This window comes from Squalius cephalus, assembly GCF_949319135.1.
Source record: "Squalius cephalus genome assembly, chromosome: 5".
In the NCBI taxonomy this organism is placed as follows: Eukaryota; Metazoa; Chordata; class Actinopteri; order Cypriniformes; family Leuciscidae; genus Squalius; species Squalius cephalus.
Window position 1 is genome coordinate 23044529 of NC_137126.1, and position 23183 is coordinate 23067711.

General features: G+C 35.6%; 2 protein-coding genes across 8 annotated transcripts; both read right to left on the reverse strand.

Moving 5' to 3' along the window:
- Positions 1-14: 14 nt before the first annotated feature.
- Positions 15-8958, reverse strand: ankdd1b (ankyrin repeat and death domain containing 1B; the record flags this gene model as incomplete). 3 transcript variants are annotated; one of them, XM_079871575.1, is made up of 15 exons in its annotated part: positions 15-108; positions 325-456; positions 2305-2506; positions 2870-2977; positions 3081-3179; positions 3280-3378; positions 4036-4134; positions 4294-4392; positions 4500-4598; positions 4987-5091; positions 5226-5330; positions 6826-6924; positions 7001-7099; positions 7214-7314; positions 8745-8958. In XM_079871575.1, the coding sequence occupies 15 exons, from the start codon at positions 8914-8916 to the stop codon at positions 53-55; spliced, it is 1674 nt and encodes a 557-aa protein (XP_079727701.1). In that variant the 3' UTR covers positions 15-52. The 3 variants fall into 3 exon arrangements, with proteins under 3 accessions (XP_079727701.1, XP_079727699.1, XP_079727700.1); XM_079871573.1 differs by having other exon boundaries at positions 3105-3179; positions 8745-8916; XM_079871574.1 differs by lacking the exon at positions 8745-8958 and having other exon boundaries at positions 7185-7245.
- Positions 8959-9019: 61 nt separating this feature from the next.
- Positions 9020-21552, reverse strand: polk (polymerase (DNA directed) kappa). 5 transcript variants are annotated; one of them, XM_079871568.1, is made up of 15 exons: positions 21438-21525; positions 18884-19096; positions 17950-18069; positions 17391-17543; positions 17185-17316; positions 16967-17111; positions 15917-16111; positions 14405-14529; positions 14161-14327; positions 13993-14025; positions 13759-13855; positions 13170-13341; positions 11058-12104; positions 10881-10932; positions 9020-10261 (listed from the first exon to the last, which is right to left on the reverse strand). In XM_079871568.1, the coding sequence occupies exons 1-15, from the start codon at positions 21507-21509 to the stop codon at positions 10159-10161; spliced, it is 2826 nt and encodes a 941-aa protein (XP_079727694.1). In that variant the 5' UTR covers positions 21510-21525; the 3' UTR covers positions 9020-10158. The 5 variants fall into 5 exon arrangements, with proteins under 5 accessions (XP_079727694.1, XP_079727697.1, XP_079727696.1 ...); XM_079871571.1 differs by lacking the exon at positions 21438-21525 and adding an exon at positions 21262-21336; XM_079871570.1 differs by having other exon boundaries at positions 9586-10261; positions 15917-16114; positions 21262-21552.
- Positions 21553-23183: the final 1631 nt, after the last annotated feature.

Genomic DNA, 23183 nt, shown 5'->3' on the forward strand with positions numbered 1-23183 from the left:
AAGCACAATTTTTAGTCCATAGCATCTTTTATTTCTCGGTAGCAACTTGGATTCATGAAACTGTGCATTTCCTTGTATCAGCGTTTGATCCCTCCATTCTTATTTTTTCTGGGGATGAGACAAAAATGAATGTAATGAGATTTCACTCTTTCCTTTCTGCTATTTTTAATGTAAGGGACATTATAAAGGACTGTAAAACTCACTCTCTAATAAATGTACAATTTAAAAGATGTCGCAAATACTTATTTTTATTATTGACGCGTCCTTCAAGACATTGGAAATAAAGATAACAGCATACTGTAAAGATTAGTAAAAACATCCTACCAGCAATCTTTGTAATCCCAACAGAAAGCAGCCCCTCATACAGGCCTTTGGGTGGGTTGCTCCCTTCTATCAAGATTCTATGAAGCCAAATCAGAAGCATCCTGTTCCCATGCTCTTGGAAACTGTTAGGACCTAGATACAACAAAGAGGGAGTCTCTGATTCAGGTCTAACTGTAGTTTAATAAATTTGAGATTACCTTCCAATGGAATTTATATATATATATATATATATATATATATATATATATATATATATACACACACACAGTTGCAAATCAAGTTTATTGGCAATTTACAGACTGAACAAATCAAACAAAAGTAATTGAAATTGAAAAGTGGTTTTCCCCAAACTCAACTGAAAATGCAACTTTTAATAACTTCTGCAGTCTCAAAATGATTCAGCCCCCTGAATGGAATCCCTCACAACAGCAAAAATCTGCAGAACAGGTGTCTCAAGTACACCTGGTGCAGCCAATGAAGCCCTTGATTAGTTGCATCAGCAGATTTGTGCTGTTGAGGGATTCTATTCACAGGGTTGAATAATTTTGAGACTGCATTATATTATATTTAATATATGAATGGGCTAGGTTTGTTAAGTGTCACGTTTGACTGCATGTTAGAAATATAGCCCAAAAAGCTAAGAGAAGATCATCACCCTACACAAACAAGGAAGTCTAGTCCCAGACTAAAATGCATGTTTGAGCCGTTTTAACTGAAAGCAACTTGCACGGGGATATCTGAAAATATGTCAGTGCCATTGTTTTGTCTCTAGATGCACACCAGAAATGTTGTTTTTTCTTCAAGGGGACGTTTATAAAAGCTACTTAAATGCCCTAATTAAACTAAGGTGTAATCCTAGCTTAATCCAAGCCCTGTCTGTGAAACCGAGCCATAAAGTGTGTGTGTCTATATATATACAGTGCTATGCATAAGTGAATACACCCATGCTAAAGTTGACTAAAAAGAGGAATAAAAAATCATATTTTGGAAATTGAACGTAATGCCTTAATTTAAAAAATTAGGAAAAATCCAGCCTTTAAGGACACCAATTTTCTTTGTGAATGAATAATGTATCGTAAATAAATAAATGTTCTTCCTTAAAATACATGGTGCATAAGTTAGTACACCCCTATGTTAAATTCCCATAGAGGCAGGCAGATTTTTATTTTTAAGTATTTAAAAAAAAAAAAAATTAGGATACTATGCATCCTGATAAAGTTCCCTTGGCCTTTGGAATTAAAATAGCCCCACATCATCACATAGCCTCCACCATACCTAGAGATTGGCATGGTTTTATTTCAGTTAGCCTAAAAGCTAGTTTGATTTGCATTGAGAGATGATCTTATGGAAAGTACCCCATGCCAATCTCTAGGTATGGTGAAGGCTATGTGATGATGTGGGGCTATTTTAATTCCAAAGGCCAAGGGAACTTTATCAGGATGCATAGTATCCTGGATCCATGAAGTAACTGGCCTTTAAAAATAAAAATCTGCCTGCCTCTATGGGAATTTAACATAGGGGTGTACTATTTAATTATTGCAGTTTTGCATAATATTCTGAGTTTGCATTTCACTGTTTTTATTCATTTTTAGGAATACTGAATCTGTTTTTGTACAAGTGAGATGAGTATGTCCACAATAGTCTAGAACTGCAATAACCTAATAATAACCAAATACACAACGCCTCTGCAACTTACTACCAATTTCTCTCATCATGGGGCAAGAGAGGTGTCAATAAATGTGAAAACAAAGTAACTTGCATTACTCGTTGAAAAAAGTAATCTGATTACTCAACTTGTGTTACTTGTAATGTGTAACCCCCAACACTGGTGGTAATATTATTAGTTTCATCCATCAGTTATTGGTCTAAGATTGTCTGTTGGTGCTGCTGAACTCCCTGTTAGGGGTTTATTTTGAGGTTCTTCTGAACATAAAGATAAGATTATATAGAAGATCTGATGGTAAAGCATCTGACTCTGACCTGTCCACTGCTCCTCGATGGCAGCCACCTGATCCTCTGTGAACTCCCAGAATTCTGCCAACTTCTTCCAGTCATTGCGCTTGAGGTGCTTGTATGCGAGCTCCCATATTATATCACGCAGCGGATTCGTGTCAGGGGAGTGATCTAATTTAAACGTCAATGGTGATTCGCTGTGAAGGCTCTCAATAGCATCTGTATTATTCTGAAAGGGTAATCAAATAACATCAAGCTCTGAGAAAGGCCAGATTCGCCACGTGCTGAAATTAGCACAGGTATATACAGCACATTGAATATTATTAGTCCATGTTCGCTGTTGTTAAGATGATAATTTTTGACATATGCAATCCTTGTGCAAATAAATGCGCTGTGGTGACCTTTCTGAATGAAATTATACATGCTTTAAAATTGCATTACACTTCCGGCACTGGGTTTAATAGAGAGTGGCTGAGGTTATAGCAGCACGTGACATTTGCTGGGAGGAAAATGTTCTTCCCACTCTTTTACAACACACAATACCATTTAATTCATGGCTTGCTTTGACCAAATTGGAAATCTGAATACCCACCATTTGATAATTGCACTTCCATCTGAAATATCTCTCAGCTTTGATGATCATGTCCACAATTATAACCATATTCCCCCTTGCCGCCACTCCAAGAACTGTTTTATTTTGCTGTAAAGGAAAATAATACGTCAAAAACAAACTTCTCCTAAATTGCCTATTTCTCTGCCACATTTTTATCAGGCACTGTAATATGTCAGACACGGTCTGTCACCCTGTCCTGAATCTCCAGATCCACCTCGGCTTTCAGAATCATCTCGACCACATCCACCTTCCCCATCTCAGCAGCGATATGGAGTGCAGTTTGTCCCATCTGAGTGTGTTGAATGAATAAAAAAAAATACTGAAACACATGAATGCGATGACAAATATCATTTCATAAATGATGGATGAAAGTAGGTGAGTAGACGCACATGATCTGTTATGTTTGGATCACAGCCAGCCTCAAGTAGGGTGTGGATTACAGGAATATGACAGTTCTTCACTGCCAGATGGAATGGAGTGTGCATATGCTGAAACAATCAATCAATCTTGATTAATCTAGCATTAGTGCATTTTAGTGTATTATATGTGTGCGTGTGTGTGTGTGTGTGTGTGTGTGTGTGTGTGTGTGTGTGTGTGTGTGTCTGTCTTTGTGCTAATATTATTTAAGCTAACATAAAAAAATGACAATTAATTTTCAGCATTCATTATTCTTTGTTAAAGTTCATACACATTTTAAACATTTCAAGTTAAACATTAGTTAGTTTTTTATAAATGAACATTAATAAGAAATGTTTCTTGAACACCAATGAATGTTCATTTATAAAAAAACTAACTAATGTTTAACAGTTGTGCTGGTACATTTTTTGTTACATTATAAAATGTCTTTACTTTCACTTTTGATAAATCTGATAAATCCTCGCTGAAATTTTTTATTAATTTCTTCCTGATCCCAATTTTTTTTAACAATAGTGTACATTAAAGCTATCTGACGTAAATCTTTATTTTACTAAAATATACTGATCAGTTATTGAAAGCAGATCTCTTCAACTAGATACTTTAATGACAATGTTTATTACACATTTGAAAGATTCTCATGTAGAGATTAGTGTGAGATACAGAGATTAATGTGAATAGCATCAAAAATTTCGGGCAGCAGAAAAAAAAAGTGAAATGATATTTCTCACCTGGTTCTGGGTGTTTATTTGGGCTCCACTATTCAGGAGGAGTTTTACAATTGGAAAGTGTCCCCTCTCACAGACTGGATGCAGAGGGCTGCTTCTGCTCTGAAAATCATCACAGGTAACCATCCTCTAAGAAACAATGCTGAATATGTTCTATATTTCATGGTTAAATTCATTCATTCTCAAATAGTCTGAGTCTGTCATTATTATCCAGAAGTAGCTATCAAAAGGAGTGTTTAAAATCATCCCCTCAGTACATACTAAGGTAAAGATGTTTGGGTCACATTGTGCCTCCAGCAGGGCTTGTACACAGTCCTCATGAGCTCCATCTGCAGCCAGATACAGAGCGGTCTGCCCCGCCTACACACACATAGTAAAATGAATCAAATCAATGTGTGTCTCACTCTCATGATACCTGTGTGATTCTGGAACAAGTGTTGATAATGCCTAAAAGGACAGATTATTACCTGGTTGACCTCATTGCGAATGTCAAAGTTGTCTAGAAGTAGCTGCAGTGTTTCATGTTGACCGTGCTTTGCTGCCAGATGCAGAGGTGTGTCTCCAACCTGTCAACCAGAAAGGAAAAGTCATGTCCTGCTACAATAATAACAAAAAAAAAAAAATACATACAGGTTTTGACAGTGTACTTATATTTTAAAAATCCCGGCATGGAATTACAGCTTTAATTCATTTCTGTAATTTCATCTAAAATTACACCGTTGACCCTTCCTTACAAACCTGCCCTAAACCTCATTTCAATAACAGCAAAAGTGCTTTGCAATAATGCATAAACACAGTAAGTACATTGAACCTAACAATGTAAATAACTATTGTAAATAAATAGTGGTTAAAGACACCTTATATAAAGCGTGACCAAAAATGATTACAGCTACAACATGCACTTTTTTTGTATTGAACAAACCATCTATAAACGAAAGGATTCAATAAATGAACCTTATTTTCCTCCATGGTGGCCATGTTGTAAGGTTCCCCCATCAGCATCTGTAGCATGCGAACACAGCCATGTGCTGCGGCCAGGGCAAAGGGTCTGTTACCATACTGACAGAAGAACAACACACTTTATCTTTGTGTGTATTGAAGGTCTGTTATAGGGACATTATCTTTATATTATCTAACTTTTTTTATTCTGATTATCGTTGTTTTTAATATAAGATGAGCTGCTGTTTCCTTACTTGTTCTTCTTTGTCAAGTTCTCCCATTTGCAGGTCATCAACAATGTACTCAACAATATCAGTGTGATTGTTCATGGCAGCGCAGTGCATCATGTTCAAGCCCTCCTGAACACACAATGATTTACATTAAGCTCTAAAATGTTCTAAATGTTTACCTTTATGAGTAAGCTGTATGAGATGCCATACAATTGCAATGACATGTTGTCTCTCACTTTTTATGACATTTGCAATGTACACAATTAAAATGGAAAACAAATATGTTTTAAAACACTTAAATCTTGCTGAGTAGAGAACATTTTCCAGCTAATAAAAAAGGTAAACATTTAAAAGTGAAATTAATAAGAATTTATTGAATAAATCAATTGTTAAATCAATGTATGTTCATTCACATAAATCTAATAGTTTTAATTCCAGTTCTGTTACAGCAATATAAAGTTATACAAAATATAAGTTTTTATTTTATTTTATTAAAGGTCAAGGGGGGGGGGGTTTGGGGGGACGACGACGACATGAATTTCTGGAAAATCTAAAATAATTGAAATAAAAATAATTTAAATGACCAAGATCAAAATATGTAAATGTTGTGTTATTGGTGTTGATTATGTAAAGAATAATTGACAAAGAGTCATTGAATAATTAACACCTGAGGTGTGCATTTTTTCTCTCTAATAATTCAAAGGTCCATCCTCAATTATTCATTATATATATACAGTGCTATGCATAAGTTTAGACACCCATACTAAAGTTGACTAAAAAGAGGAATAAAAAATCATCTTTTGGAAATTGAACTTAATGCCTTAATTTAAAAAATTAGGATCCAACCTTTAAGGACACCAATTTTCTTTGTGAATGAATAATGTATCGTAAATAAATAAATGTTCTTCCTTAAAATACAGGGTGCATAAGTTTGGACACCCCTATGTTAAATTCCCATAGAGGCAGGCAGATTTTTATTTTTAAAGGCCAGTTACTTCATGGATCCAGGATACTATGCATCCTGATAAAGTTCCCTTGGCCTTTGGAATTAAAATAGCCCCACATCATCACATAGCCTTCACCATACCTAGAGATTGGCATGGTTTTATTTCAGTTAGCCTAATAGCTGGTTTGATTTGCATTGAGAGATGATCTTATGGAAAGTACCCCATGCCAATCTCTAGGTATGGTGAAGGCTATGTGATGATGTGGGGCTATTTTAATTCCAAAGGCCAAGGGAATTTTATCAGGATGCATAGTATCCTAAAAAATAAAAAATGCTTAAAAATAAAAATCTGCCTGCCTCTATGGGAATTTAACATAGGGGTGTCCAAACTTATGCACCCTGTATTTTAAGGAAGAACATTTATTTATTTACGATACATTATTCATTCACAAAGAAAATTGGTGTCCTTAAAGGTTGGATTTTTCCTAATTTTTTTAATTAAGGCATTAAGTTCAATTTCCAAAAGATGATTTTTTATTCCTCTTTTTAGTCAACTTTAGCATGGGTGTCTAAACTTATGCATAGCACTGTATATATATATATAGCCTATATATATATATATATATATATATATATATAATGTAACTGAAATAATCAATGAAATGAATCACACCTCACCGTATTTTCAATGCTTTGGTCAGCTCCACTTTGAACAAGTAACTTGAGGATTTCCAAACTCCCAAACCATGCTGCTAAGTGAACAGCAGTCAGTCCATGCTGCAGAAACACAGTATGAGTACCATATTGATCTTAAGGGTAACAGGGTAAATCATTAATGCTTGGGCAAACATACCTTATCTTGTAAATCTAGTTTGGCTCTCCTTCGAAGGAGCATATCAACAACTTCCACATTTCTGAAGGCCACGGCATAATGAAGAGCAGTTCGACCGTGCTAACAGGAGACACAAGATTCAGAAGAACCGCTCCGAAATGGTGAACAAACATATCTGTATTTGCTACAGCAAAAAATTGCACACCTGCGTAAGTTAGATGTTTATTGACATACCACATTCTTGGCATTGACATTAACGCCTCTCACTAGAAGTTTCATGCCCTCCACGTCGTTTCTCTTTGCTGCTTCTATGAAGTCTTTCTCAGCCTCCAGCACTGTATGGGTCAAATCATCATTTCAATAGCACTGACAAGTACTTTACAAAAAGTATTGTGGCGGCACCATGGTAGAGTGATGCAGGCTATTAGATGGCATGATTATCATATTCATATTGGTTCAACATTTATTTACACTGGAGTACAATGGTAGCCTATTACATGGTATTTTTTGTAGACTACAGGAAAAACAAGTAAACTATTAAAGTAGCCTACTATTCTATTTGGTGTACACAGAGATGTATAAATATCACTGAGTACAGTTTGTGTTTTGGGCGTTCACTTTAAGCATAGCTGGAAGACATGATGTCAAGTAAGTGATAGATGAACACGACAGGCACATTTGTGTGATAGGCTACTGTGTACTGAAATTCTAAACTGATTCCAACATTTAGGAACATTTCAGGTTCAGTACAAGTGAAGCTCAATCGACAGAATTTGAGGCTTTAATATTCAAAACAATAACAAATGTTTTTCTTTAAAGCGGCAGTATGTATCCTTTTGTGTTCAAAGTTTAAAACAAAGTATACAATTATACAGCAAATACATCATGATTTCATTTTCTAAACAGTGTTTTTGTATTAACCTGAATCACTACGGTACACATATAATAAATGTTTATGTTCGGACTATTTTAGACTGGTTCTGGTCGTCACCGCTGTGGAGTCTGCCCAGTGCGTGCGTGACTCGTTATAGACATAAACAGAGAAGTAGCTCCGGCTAAATGTTCTTCCGCAAGACGCGTGCAGTTCTGTTTATTAACCGCTAGAGCGGCAAAAACAAAACAAACAAAAAAAAAAGGAAGTGAACAATGCCAATTTTTGGAGTATATAAAAGCAAAAATGTGAAGGTTACATTTTACAAAAGAACTTAAAATTCTGCTGTTAAAATTTTGTAAACTGTTTAAATCATTAGTTTAAAAGTAGTTTAGACTTGGGTTGTCAAGACAAGAAAGTTGTAAAGGTTGATTTCTTTCCACACAAAATTCATGATAACACATATGGTTTATGTCTTGTTGTTATAGTATTGAAACAGTGAGCAATTTAAGGTTTACAGATTTGCCCAGTTGTAAATCGTTCACTGTAACCCAGATTTTATTAATTAAAATTAATAATTAATTAAAGTGGAAATTGTGGTAATCAACATTATGCCACAAATGATGTGGATAGTGTTTAACTTGTACTAAAGCCAGAAAATTCCTTGAAGTAAAAAAACAAAACAAAACCTAAAGTCTTATGATTTTACATATACCTCAAAATTTAGAAAATATAGGCTGTTCAGATCAAATACAAAATTGTTTCTCAATTTTCGTGATAATTATTAACATGTAAAGAGGACAATTTTATCAGCTAATAGTACAGAGGAATCATCATAAGTGTAAAACAGAAGAAATATCATTAGGACATTCAAGCAGGATGGTCTATACTCACACATCTCCTTGCTATCATAACCACCATCTTCACCAATGTCCTTTGGCAAAATAAAGTCACTGAAACCTTTGACGTGGTCTGATTTTAACCATGTTTTGGGATTAAGGTTCTCCTTCTTCCAAACAGGCTGCTTCAGTATGTAGTCTTTTAGGGCTTGAGCTCTCCTCTCCATAGTATCGTACTGGTTGCACAAGCTCTTTGCTTCAAAGACTTGTGTTCTGTAAAATACATCAGCTGGATGGTTTTGTTTGCACTGAGAGCTCACGCCCAAAGACATGCGCTCTCACCCAATGGAAATACAGTTAAATGCCTTCAAGCACTGATTGTGTTACAGTATGTGTGTGCAGCTATAAGGAATGAAGTTATAAGGTTATTATGCATATACACTACTGTTCAAAAGTTTAGGATCAGCAAGAAATTAATAATTTTATCAAAAGTGACAGTAAACACATTTACACTGTTACAAAATATTCAAATTAATGTTTGTTGTTTTGAACATTATTCAAGGAATCCTGAAAAAAATATTAAGCAGCACAACTGTTCTCAACATTAATAATAAATGTTTCTTGAGCACTAAATGGGCATATTACAATGATTTCTAAAAGCTCATGTGACACTGCAGACAAAACAGCCATTTTAAATGTGTAATATTAAACAACAAAAAAACTTATTTCAATCATAAGAGCATAAGAGACTTCTTTCAAAAATATTTAATACATTTTACCTAAACTTTTTGAATGATAGTGTACTTTTCGTTCCTTCTAAACCTGTTTAAACGGTCTCCAAACTAAGAAAAAACACCCTGATATATTTCCATCCTTTAAAACACAAAACACCATTGTAAGATTAAAAGGACAGTTTTTAATTATTTGTTTTTTACATTCATTTGAGGTGCAAATTAGAAGATACAATTACAATTCTGCATGTGTACAATTATGATACTTCTGTATATATTTGTTATTTAGATGGTAAATCTTATGTCATGGTCTAAAAATCGCTTTGCACGCCCATTCAAAAATAAATGCTAATTTGTGTTTATGCAAAGAATAAAACTATTTAAAAGATATTTGAGCCATCACTCATATATTAATGTAGAATTAACACCTATGATTTACATAAATATAGAAAGAGGAAAGTGCAAAAGTATAAATACGAAGCATTTTTTTCCACCACACAAATACACATTTCTATAAATACAAAAATATACCCAAATAGATCTTCAGATTTTGTGTCAAAGTATATGATGTTCCCAGCAACATCTCTTATCAAGTGCCATCTTATTACCTGCTTTTCTTCAGTTTGCATATTTCTTACTCGCTCCTTCAACATATTCCCTGAAGTGAATCCCTGAAGTCCTCGAGGATTATCATGTCGTTTCTTCATAAATTAAAAGATTTCTGGAATTGTAACAGAATTAGACGTTTTGTCTGGTGTTGCCTTTGAAGAACTTGTCGATTGTGTGTTTTGTGCTCAACACTTTGGTTTTCTTTGCAGGAGGAAGAGGAGATGATCCTTGCCTGTAGTTAAAATGGAGAATACATAAGAAACAACAATAATAAGATACATTAGAGTTTAAGAGTTTGGGGTCGGTAAGATTTTTAATGATTATGAAAGAAGTCTCTTATGCTCAAAATTAAAATAAACAGTAATATTGTGAAATATTACAATTTAAGAGAACTGTTTTTTTTTATTTTTAAATGTATTTTTTTCCTGTGATGCAAAGCAGAATTTTCAGCATCATTACTCCAGTCTTCAGTGTCACATGATCCTTCAGAAATCATTCTAATATGATGATTTGATGCTCAAGAAACATTTACTATTATTATTATCATCATCAACAGTTGTGCTGCTCAATATTATACATTTATTTTTGTGGAAACAGTGATAAAAGTTTTTTTTCAGGATCCTCTGATGAATGGAAAGATCAAAGATCACTTATTCAAAATGGAAATCTTTCAACATTATTTAAATGTCTTTGTCACATTTTATCAATTTAATGCATCCTTGTAAAAAAAGTAAAAAAGATTTTATATATATATATATATATATCTTACTGACCCCAAATGGTATGTACAGTACATTCAAATGATGTTCTTACAATATAGAACTGTATTATTGCCTTTTACAGTTAAATACCTTTTGCTCTTTTCTCTCACTTTAGAAACTCTGCCCTGGTCCCCCAATTGGCCTGTAAAAAACAAAACAACAAGTGTATTATAATCATTTCCCTTGACTTACCATATACTTGTCATAGTATCATTATTATTTCCAAATACGATTTCTTGCATTCTTCAACATTTGCTTTTGACTGACCTCTTACGCTCTTGAGTGCAGGCGCGTCTGAATGATCCACAGGAGGATGAGATCCTCTGAACTCCAGCAGAACTTCTTGGTTGAGACACATATCCACATGGCGGTTGAAGAGAGCGAGGTCACCGGTGCTCTGCAGCTGACTGCACACGGGACACGTCAAAGACGAGCCTTTCAAGTCAGATGACAACTCTGTGACAACAGCCTCAGGATCGTGTGCTGTGTGTGAGGCTTTAGAACTAGATTCAGAAAGAGGCCTCTTCTTATTAGGAACAACTAAACGCTTTTCATTTATTTTTGTCCTGTGACTAAAAAATGGAGACTTGAAATCATTTCCGTCATCAGTTTCCACCACTGGCAAAGAGATGCTAGTGGACGGCTTCTCTCCATTACAGGACAGGTTGTGGCTTGATGCAGGTGGTTCACTGTTGAGCTCTTCCTTTCGCTCACCTGCACCCAAATCTGTGTGTTCATTATCCATTGCACTGCCCTTCAGACATTCATCGATATGGTGGTTGAAGGCTGTGAGGTTTACATCCTTCATCTCTCTGTTGCACACGGGGCAGGTGAGAAACTGCAGAACCTGGGTTGAGATTTTAAACGATGGCTTTAAAGTTGCATGTTTGTTTATGTATCCTGTTGCGTCTGTCCCCGAGTTTGTGTTTGTTGATGTTGTGTCTGATTGAGGGTTTGTTATTGGCAGAGTTGAAGCAGCTGCGTCAGCACTACTGTTTGTGTCTGTATCAGAGATGATGACAGACATTTGTTCCTGCTGCTGCTGAAGTCGTTTTGACTCCGCTCTTTGAAAAAAGGACTGCTGCTTAGGTCCTGTAGATTTGGGTATTTGCTCAGACACAGAAGGTACTTTTATCTCAGTGGACTGCGGCTTTAGGAAACTGGCACTATCACTGCCTCCTCCTGCTTTGAGAGCAGATCCAGGACACTGCGTGAAACTGCCTGGATCAGATCCACCTTTCTGCAGGAACCCCATTATACTCCTCTGAAGAGGCTTTTTATCTTCAACGCTGATAAAGCCAGACACTCGAACGCCTGTTGAAAATCACAAATCTCTTGATAAGCATGAGCATTTCATAAACTGAATTTTACTATCTGAAACAAATAGACAAAGTAGCTTCAGATTTAAAAAAAAAAAAAATTGTATCACTGTATTGTCGGATTCCTCATGCATGGGCAAATAAACCAATGATAATTTTTTTTTTAGATTTCATATGCTTTAAGAAAAAAATAATGGTAAATTTTGGACATGATACAATAAACTTTAGACAAAACAAAACGCCAAGTTACGAACATACACTACCGTTAAAAGTTTGGGATCAGTAAGATTTTTTTTATATATTAATTACCAATGATACATTCAATTGATCAAAAGTTACTTTACAGACATTTACTATGTTACAAAATATTTTTATTTTAAATATCTCTATAAACTTTCATCAAAGAATCCTGAAAAAATGCACCACAAAAATATTAAGCAGCACAACTGTTTTCAATTGATAATAATAAGAATTGTTTCTTGAGCAGCAAATCAGTATATTAGAATAATTTCTGAAGGATCATATGAGACTGAAGACTGGAGTAATGATGCTGAAAATAAAGCTTAGGCATAATGGGAATAAATTACAGTTTAAAATCTATTCAAATAGAAAACAGTTATTTTAAACTGTTTCACAATATTACTCTTTTACTGTTTTTTTTGATCAAATAAATGCAGTCTTGGTGATCATTTCTTTCAAAACAAACAAAAAAATCTGACCGACCTCAAAGATTTGAACAGTCGTGCACACACACGTTGTGTTTTCATATTTTATGAAGACTTTCCTTAGACACAATGATTTTTATACTGTACAAACTGTGTTTTCTATCACCTTACACTAACCCTACTGTAATAGAAAACTTTCTACATTTTTACATTTTCAAAAAACATCACTTGTATGATTTATAAGCTGTTTTCTCCATGGGGACCAAAACATGTCCCCACAAGGACAAGGATTTCAGATATTGCCAACTTTGTGGGGACATTTTGTCTCCCATAATGTAGGGTTTACCACACACACACACACACACACACACACACACACACACACAAATATGTACCCATGAGTCTTAGCTTTAGTGGCTGAGGGCTGACACTGTCAATCTCAACTTTGAGAAGGTCTTTGGCAGCAGCAAATATGTCCTCCTCAGTGCAGACAGCATACTGCAGTGTAAACGCTTTAGTCTTCACTTCAAAGTTGACATTCTTCAACTTTAAAGTAACAGTTTTCCCCTATGACACAAATAAATTTCATGTAATGCATGTTAGACAAATATTTATGCACTTACTAATTGTATATGGAGTCCAGATGACATTTCCTGAACTATTTCTGCACATAATATACTTTTTTTTTTTTTTTATCTTTCAGGGGGTCATACAGACATATTTATAATATGTATTAATCAAATGAATGTATATGTATCAATCAAATACATCCAGCAACAAAATAAAATAAAATAATTGATGCTGATATATATAACAAAACATCTTAAATGTAAATGAATGAATTACTTAATAAAATAAACTTCAAACCATCTTAATTTTCACAGTGATATGCATGTTATCACTGGCTATATATGAGGTTTGGTATAAAACTGGGAGAAGCTACTTTTACTTCTATTTAGCCTAACAAGAGGGCAAAACAGTTACCTTAAGGCCCTCTCGCTGTAGGTCCTGTGCTAGGTCATGACAGAGCTCCCTACACAGGGAATATTGCTCTTCTGCATCACTCATCTCCCCAAACGTCCTAAAAGAAAGAGTGAATATAAATGACACAAATTAAATAAGGGATGGAGGAAACAGAATGGTGATTTCAAGTTTACACTAATGTTTGGGACTGATGCATGTGCTGAAGACTGTAAAAAAAAACATTGTGCAGATTACCTCTCAGTGCTCATGCTTTTTCTTTCTGAGTCCCTGAAATAAAAGACCAGATCGTCCATAAAATATTAGAATAGTAATCTTATTCCATATCCAACATGTCGCCCATGTAGTTTATTGATATTACTTAAGTATGTTTGATGCTGTAACATACACATTAACACTGCACACCTCTCAATATATGTGGAGCCCAAACCCAAAGATATGTGAAGGAAATGATGCCAAGAGGTTTCCGAAAAAAGCAGGGAAACTAACGCCATCTGCTGGCCAAGTTGAGCACAGCTGACAATACCCAAAGCAGCCAGCATCTTCTCAGTCACCTTTCCAACACCAGACACCTGGAATAAATAAACAATAATATTAGGCCACGTCAATGAGCTAGAAAACAGCCAGGGATAAAAGGAGTCAGGCGGACCTTTCTGACAGGAAGATCCTTCATAAACTCCATCACAACTTGTCTCTCAGGAGGAATTCGGTACTGGCCATTGGGCTTGTTCTTGTCACTGCATACTTTTGCAAGCATCATGTTTGGGGCAATACCTACAACAGAGAATAATTAGAAATTTCGTACATACAGTATAAATACTGGACATACTTATGTTTGCAAGTAAAAGGCACAGTGTGCAAGTTTCACCACAAGAGGTCGCTTATTCAAAACAATAACAAAGCTGTAGCTTGATGACGCAGTGACAGAGTGTGGAACCATAAAGCTGTTTTCAAAGGCTATCTTTGGTGACAGAACCTGCAGCAAACGATAACGAATAGTTGTGGCCAATCACGAATGTGCAAAGCAACTTCCGCATTTTTTCAGGAAGCGCACTTCTTTCCATGGTTTCTACTGACAGCTGAGGGTAAAGCCTCTGTTATACTTTCCGCGACCGCGAGGGCGCGAGGGTCCGCGTGACGTAAAAATCGTCATCAGGGGTGCGCACGGAGGCTCGTTGCGGACAGCCGCGTGCCTCCCATTTTTTGTGACCGCGCGGACAAAAGGGCGCGCGTTCATTAGGAAAGAGATGGAAATAACATGGACGCCGAAATAAAACGCTAGAAATAGAACCAATGCCTATTTTTCACGCAAGCCTGTTGGAAGCGTTTCCAGGCAAAATAGAATAGGAAAAGATGTTTATATGTCATTTTGACACGAATACATATTAATAAATGTCATTTTGATGTTTTAAAGTGTCTAGGTTTTGACATAAATGCAAATATAAACTATAAATATAAAAAAATATTATCGATTATACTGTCCAGTTCACCGAGCGGACCTCAGCAGAAAGTATAAATACAAGTAGTCCGCGTCCGAGCTGTGCGCAGCTGTCGTGTACGCGTCCAAACTGGAGTATAACAGAGGCTTAAGGGGAATATGACCCAATTGACAGGCGACACAAAGACACGGGCCGTTTCATTGGTTAAAATTTCGGATTTCTCTGGATTTAAACGTTGTCAACATTTGGGATAACACAAGTACACAAGTCAACAAAATATATAACATTGTTCTAGTGGTTTTTGGATATTTTAAAGGTGAAATAGGTGATTCTCTACAGAAACATTTTTTTTGTTATGCTGGTTGAAAGTCTCCTCATATCCTGATAGCAATCACTATGTTAAGCAGTCTCAATGTATTTATATAAATACATATCGTCTGTGGAAGGCGTAGGACCATAAAATGTTCGTTCAATCACTGCATTTGGTCCGAATAAAATGATAGCACGTGTTCCCTATCAGTCAATGTGTGATTGCATAACAAAGAGACGTGGCTCTGGGCTGACAATTTGCAGGGAGGGTGGATTCGTATGCTTTCAATGCTAGCACAGCCTAGCAGGCTAAAGTTAGCCTTTCCCAGATCACCTTTTGCACCTTTAATACAAAAATCTTACATATTGTACCTTTAAAAGTAAAAACCAAATAAAAATATCCACTCCCTCACCTGCACTGGCAGTAAGAGACGTTTTCTGCTCAATAAGGAAGCGCATCTCCCTAACAGCCTCCTCTGCACTTGTCCCAAACACCTCAGCTTTCCCTTCAGCTCCTGACAGAGAGGTCGAGGAGCAGGGACTGTCCTCAAACAGCACAGGAGACAGTCCATCTTTTTCCAATTCACCCGCAAACTTTCCTGCATCATCTTCTTTTCATCAGAATAAAGAACAAACATCATGCTAATATAATTGCTCATATTAAAAGACATTTTAATACATAATAAAAGCTTTCACAAAATAAAAAGTGGACCTCTTTTCAATCTTTTAGATGCCAATCACTCCCAAATATGATCATCCTTGTGTGAATGAATTTAAAATGCAGCTATATTTTATGAATAAAGACCTAATGTATACCATGAAACATTTTTTTATTTATTTAATTACATATTTGGTCTCACTTTGTTTTAGGAGTCTTTACTACTTACTTACATAAAAAAAAAAAAAAAGTTGGATACAATGTACTTATTGTGTTCATGTTGTATTGCAAAACACTTTCTGCTATTGAGGTGGGATATGGGTAATGTTAGGGACATGCTTAGAGGTTTAAATTATGGGTTAAGGTAAAAGGGAAGGGTAAACGGTGTAATTATAGATGTACTTACTGAAATCAATTACAGAAATTGCATGCAGATACTTTTTACAATGTAAAAATGTACACAATAACTGCACTGTATAAAATGATTCATTTAAAGATTAATAGTAATTAAAGACACTTAATATAAAGTGGGACCAGATATTTAAATTATAAATCTGTGCAAAATATTGTTTGGAAAATAAATATCTATATTATGTTAAATTACTATTTTTTTTTCTACTTCTTATAGTACTGTAAGATGTTTTTTTATTTATTTATTATTTTAAAATAAATCATTATTACAATTACAAATTTGTATTTATTTTAATTTTATTTTACACTGCTTATCTCCAATCTTTTCGAAAGACCACAAAATCACTTCCAGTTTGAAAACCCCTGCACTAGTCAGTAGACTTCTGTAACACACCTGTCTTGGCATCACACATGTGATGTGTTCGCATGGTCTCCGGCCAGAGCTTCCGCTGCTCCAGATGCTCAGTGATGTCCAGATAAGCCTCGTCCAGACTCACAGGCATGAAATGAGGGTCATACTCTGAGAATATCTCACGTACCTTAAAGACAGACCCAGGCATGAGGAAACGACAGCAGATTGACTGAATGTCGCCGGACTTACATATAACATACCTGGGCACTCACTGCTCTGTATTTGTCAAAGTTGGTGGGCATGATAACTAGGTTTGGACAGAGCTTCTTCGCAATGAACCCTGGCATGGCAGCACGGACACCAAACCTCCTGGCATGGTAATTGGAGGTTGACTGGAATTGATAAAGACTATGTCAACACTGTGGACATGTGATGATGTTCTGTGAGTTTTGTTTCAGATTCTCACCAGCATGCTCATGGACCCCACTGCCATCGGTTTGTCCTTCAGCTCCGGGCAGTCTCTCATTTCTACAGCAGCATAGAACGCGTCCATGTCTACGTGAACTATCACACGGCCCAGATCTCGACCCCTCTCCAGTTCACATTTTAGTTTGTCCACCTACGGAGCGAAAACTCTTAAACAACTGAACAGGTATGTGGAACTAATGTATTTCATTGTATATTTTGGGTACCTCTTTGTTTCTATATTTTATACCTCTTTGTTTCACTCCTGTTTATATTTTGCATAAAGACAATGTAGCTTATCTTAGGACAATTAAGATTTATTGCATTGTGACAATAAAGCACAATGCAATAATAACACGATGCAATTATCATGACCATAAGGCATAATTCACACTGTTCCTACAACTGTGTAAAACATTAATAAGACTCATCCTGTCCAGACAAAATGATTTCAAACTATTTAAATAATACATCCTATTTTCAATATGATAGCATTTCAGTAATAAAACTCAGGGTGAAATTGTCATAAGATTTATGACAATCATTACAGAGTTGATTACCTCTGCTTGTGCTTGCTTCATCTGTTCTTTAGTGATTCTTGCTTTTTGCTCCATCATTTTTTCAATGCGCTGATTCACCTGCCGCTCCTTCTTAAGTTCATTCTCATAAAATTTAGATCCCTGTTATTCAAAAGAACAAATTTATTTTATTTTTTTCAACTGCATTATAAATGGGTCAATGTCAACACTGTCCTGAATTGTAACTTGCTACTGTTAATTTCATATAAAAGTATTTCAACATTTAATGAATTTATAATATTAACCCTCGGTTTCACAGACTAGGCTTAAGCCTAGTCCTAGACTAAAATGCATGTTTAAGCTGTTGTAACTAAAAGCAACTTGCACTAGCTAGCATATCTAAAAATGTGTCAATGCCATTGCTTTGTCTCAAGATGCACAGCAGTAATGTTTTTTTTTTCTAAGGCACATTTAAACATTTTTTTTTTAACTACTTGAACTAAAGCCCAATCCTGTCTTAATCTAAGCGTTGTCTGTGAAACTAGGCTTAATCTATTTAAAACACACATTTTACTTAAATGAAAGTGATTATAGAACCTTTTTTGTCCTCATATTAATTGAGAATCTTTTTTTTTTAATGTCACAGGACAGGACTATAGATGAATTAAAATTTTACTAAAATAACTTAAAATTTGATTTCATGTTATTTATTAAAAACGAATATAAATAAGTGAGTAAATAATAAATCTAACAGAACAAAACTATAATGAGTAGCATAATAATGTAACTTGATAGAAACTTAATGACATGCCCTGACAGGCCAAACTTCACCCATTCACATTAATATAGCCTAAATATTAATTGTATTTGTGTCTGATCTGCTTAAAAAAGCTTAACGTCCACGTTATTTGTCAACTACACATATAAATACAAGTATAATACTGTATAACTTAAGTAGATAAATAGCTGTGCAGACCTTGGAGGTTTCCAGAATGACCTTGTTGATCTTGTCTCTGTCCAGTCCCTCCATACCAGCCTTGTTATCATTGAGAGCGATCCTGGAGAGAAGATCAGCTCCAGAGCTGCTCACACTCACAGCAGCATCCTGATGGTGATCCTCCATTCCTGCTACTTTCACTTCCTTCACCAAACTAACACCTGCGACCCAGTAAGCGACCTGCCATGGATGCTAAACGTCGAAATATTGAGGCAAAATGTTGTTGTTATTTCTATTGACAGCTTTTCCTGTGCTAGTTAGCCTAACGTTAGATAGAAATCACTGAATGCATTTTAAAGCATTTGCTTTTAATTGAATTACGTTACTTGACTGTCTTGCAGATAGCTAAAGAAACATAAACTAGTCAAGGATCCATGGGTTTATAGTCAACTAAAAAACAAAAACGATATAAAAGCGTTATTTGCCAAGCCATAGCACCCATTTTTGAACGTCTCGTTCTCGAAAAGGAACGCACCACCATGAACGTCTTTATCGCCACCTGCTGTACTGGAATATGAACGGGGGGTTTCATGAATGTTTTAAATGCTATGTGAATTCCAAACGACGTTTTTGCGCCCTTGAAGGCCACTATGAAAAAGAGACGCCATTTGTTGCGATGTTTATTTCGAGTTAAAAATAGGGTGACCCACCCCGTCCCGCTTTGCGTTGTACCCATAGCTGGGTTATTTAGCTTGTTTGCTGTACTGTACACCTTGTCACATAGCAGCTTTTAGACATTGTTTTTTTTTTTTTTTTATAAGTCATACATGTCATAAATGACACTAGGCAGCCTCTCGCAATGCAAAGTCAATGGAGACGGTTGGATTGTGTGGATTTATTACTGTAAGTGTTCAGTTTTCTGATAATATAATTCACATATTAAACTGAGGCAATACATTAAATGTAACGATTAGATTAGGCTAATACTAATTATACAAAAGAGTTGCTCGATGCAAGTAAATGGTGGTCTAATTATGGTTTCTATGCTGTTTACATGGCAGAATATATGAGCATGTAACATAGGCTATAGGCATATATATATATATATATATATATATATATATATATATATATATATATATATATGGACTTAAACTTCCAAAAACCTGTAGAGTAGTGCGTATGCGCTATATGCGGGGGGCGCAGCACCAGGGGCGGGGCGCCAAAGCGATGGTAATTTTTTTTTTAATTTTTTTTTTTAACATCTATACGTAGCTGCTGTTGTGCGTTTCTAAATAATTTCTGCATTTCCTCAATGTTATATAACTTTTTAGAGGACTAACAGGCTAGAGTAGGATATTCATAAGATTCCATCATAGAATTTTGACATAGAGAGGGGGGGATAATATCGCGATCAGGCGGGGGCGCCGTGAGCGCTGAGCGAGCAGGTACGCGTCGAAAAAGATGGATAAAGCATCCAAAAGCTGTCGGGACTAAAAATAGAAAAAGAAAGAGAGAAAAGGAGATGGCATGTCAATTGATGCGCCAGCAGCTAAATAAGTGGATGATCAAAGGCAACAGGTAGGATTTAAAGTGTGACGTCCACGCATGTAGGCTAGGAGATTCCCTGTGGGCCGACGTGCTTTTTGGGCCGATACATCTATAGGGATGTTCGCCGGAGTCAAATGTGACGTCACGATATGGGCGTGGCCGCGAACTGGTTGGCAGAAAGAACCAACAAGTCGCAGCAGTCTACCTGTGTTTTGTCAGCATAATGTTAATTATTTGTCCGAAGAAGCTAAAAAGAGATATAATTAAGCTTTTATAACCAGGGTTCATGTTCTCTGCCTGATCCATATCACCTGAGTGAGAATTTTTTGTTGTTCTTTGACTAACGAAGTCAGCAAATTCGTTGGATTTACAGCTAAAAAATGTGGCGGCACATTAGTAAAGAAAGCATCTGTGAAAGCAGCGCAGTTTGAGTGTTTCGGAACGTATATGTGATCGGAGAGCAAGATGAGGCCCTTCTCTGACTGAGTTTGAATGTGTGAGTAAAGTATTAAACTGTTGGTGAGATGAGATGCGATTATGCAACGCTGACATAGGCTACAGTACAATGACAGTTGCACAGATGTTGGGAACCGGTGAGAAAATGTCCGGTAGCCTACCCGGTAACTTTACCAGTAATAACAATATTAATTTAGTTCTGCTTAACGGTTCCTGAAGTGAACGCTGTAACTAACAGCTTCCCAGCCATCAACACAGCCGCGTTTGATTTTAACATGCGAGCTGCACTAGGTCTATCTGTATTCTAAGAGTTATTATTACTTGTATGGATCTCGTTAATAAATTGACAGAACTTAAATGTGTATTCTTACAAGTTAAAGAAGAAATGTTTGTGCAATTCCTTTTTTCACCTTTTATGAGGCCAAAAAAAAACTGTCTGGTAAAAAGTCACAGTGGCTGGTGGTCAAAAAAGTTAACTTCAGGCCCTGTATATAACATTGGTTGACACGTAAAAATGTATTAAAATACAATAATTTGCCCTTAATATATAAGGGTATGTACACAGATGATACACACAGTACAGTACCCAATCTTGCCGATCACACAGCACGATACAACCATTTTTCTTCTGTGTTTGCGCTGCGCAGCAAGCGGCCATTACATTTCTTCTGCCAACCAGGGGTGCGTTTCCCGAAAGCATCGTTGGCCAACTATGGTCGCAAGTTCCGTCGTTACCAATAGAGTTCAATGGACATTGCGATGAACTTGCGACCATAGTTGGCCAACGATGCTTTCGGGAAACGCACCCCAGAGCGCGTCGTGACGTCACGGCGAAGATCCCTATAGCCCAAGAATAGATTAGTCATCAATTACACTACATATACATGTAATAGACAACAAAATGAGGCATAAGGATTCTTTTCACTCAAATATAACAGATTCTTATAAATGAAAATCCATCCAAACTAATTGAATATAAAGGATTTATTTAGAACAATTATATTAACAACTTAGACAACATTCAAACATAAAAATGAATAAAATATTGAAAAATATGTAAAACAACTTAAGATACTAAAATTTGTAAGAATTAATTGTTAGCTTTATATCCATAACCACCACCCCCTGCTCTCCCTGGTGCTTGTTTAAAATGACCAGAAATTGCATTTTTTTATTTCCCATTCAATCGCCGAAGGAAAGTTGGTCATCACTGCGTCTGCCAAATGAGAAAAAGAAAAAAATTATTGCTCAAGAAAAGCATTGTTGACAATCATTTTTAACTAATTACAGTCATTCACTTGGATGCACACTAGAGCTGGCCAATATAGAGTTAACGGAATATAGATTGAGACTATATAATTTATATCAATATAGACAATAATTTATATAAATATTATTAATAAATTAATATCAATAATTGAAAATTAACAGCTGGTTATTAAATTAATTAACGTTTTAAGGCCAAAGTAAATTTCTAATCTTCTGATGCATTATGAACCATCCAGAGCAGACCTCTCAGGTCATCTGGGACGCCAGCTACTTTTATATCCCCAAAGTCAAAACAAAACATGGAGAAGCAGCATTCAGTTTTATGCACCATATATCTGAAACAAATTCACTGAAAACTGAATGTATGCTGCATCTTTTAATTCATTTAAATCAAGTTTAAAGACTTTACTGTTTGCCACTACCTTTTATTAATTGGAAAGGAAAAATGATTTTTTTTATAATTTCTTTTCATGTTGCACTATGTTGCTGTTAATTTTTATGTAAAGTACTTTGAAAATTTGCATTAAATCAAAAACTATTATTTCTTACTCTAATCTAAAAACAAAAATATATTGGTATCTTTAATAATAATAAAAATAGTAATGATAAGTTTCATAGTTTCCTGCTTACCACCTTGAATTTAGATACATTTTAGATTAAGGGCACAGTTGCAATAACATGTGCACGTAACGTTAACTTGTTGGAGAAAAATAATACTCTGCAATGGTAATGTTAAAATGTCACGGTTTCTACACATTATAACAACTAACTAATTTAAACAATGAACATAACAAAAATAACACGCATACTTACAAGATCGAAGTAGAAATTTGAAGGTTTTCAGAGTGTCGCTCGCCAGTGTTGCCAGATTGGGACGGTGATTTCCAGCCCAAAAGTTCACCAAAACCCGCCCAATACAAGAAAAAACCGCCCAAAATTTTACTGTCAAAATAATATGATATAATTTCATTACCATGTCATTCAAGGTTGATAAGCACACTTTGTAGCCTATCTCCTTAAAACAAAATAAAAATGATAAAAAATAAAATAAAAAAATTCCAGG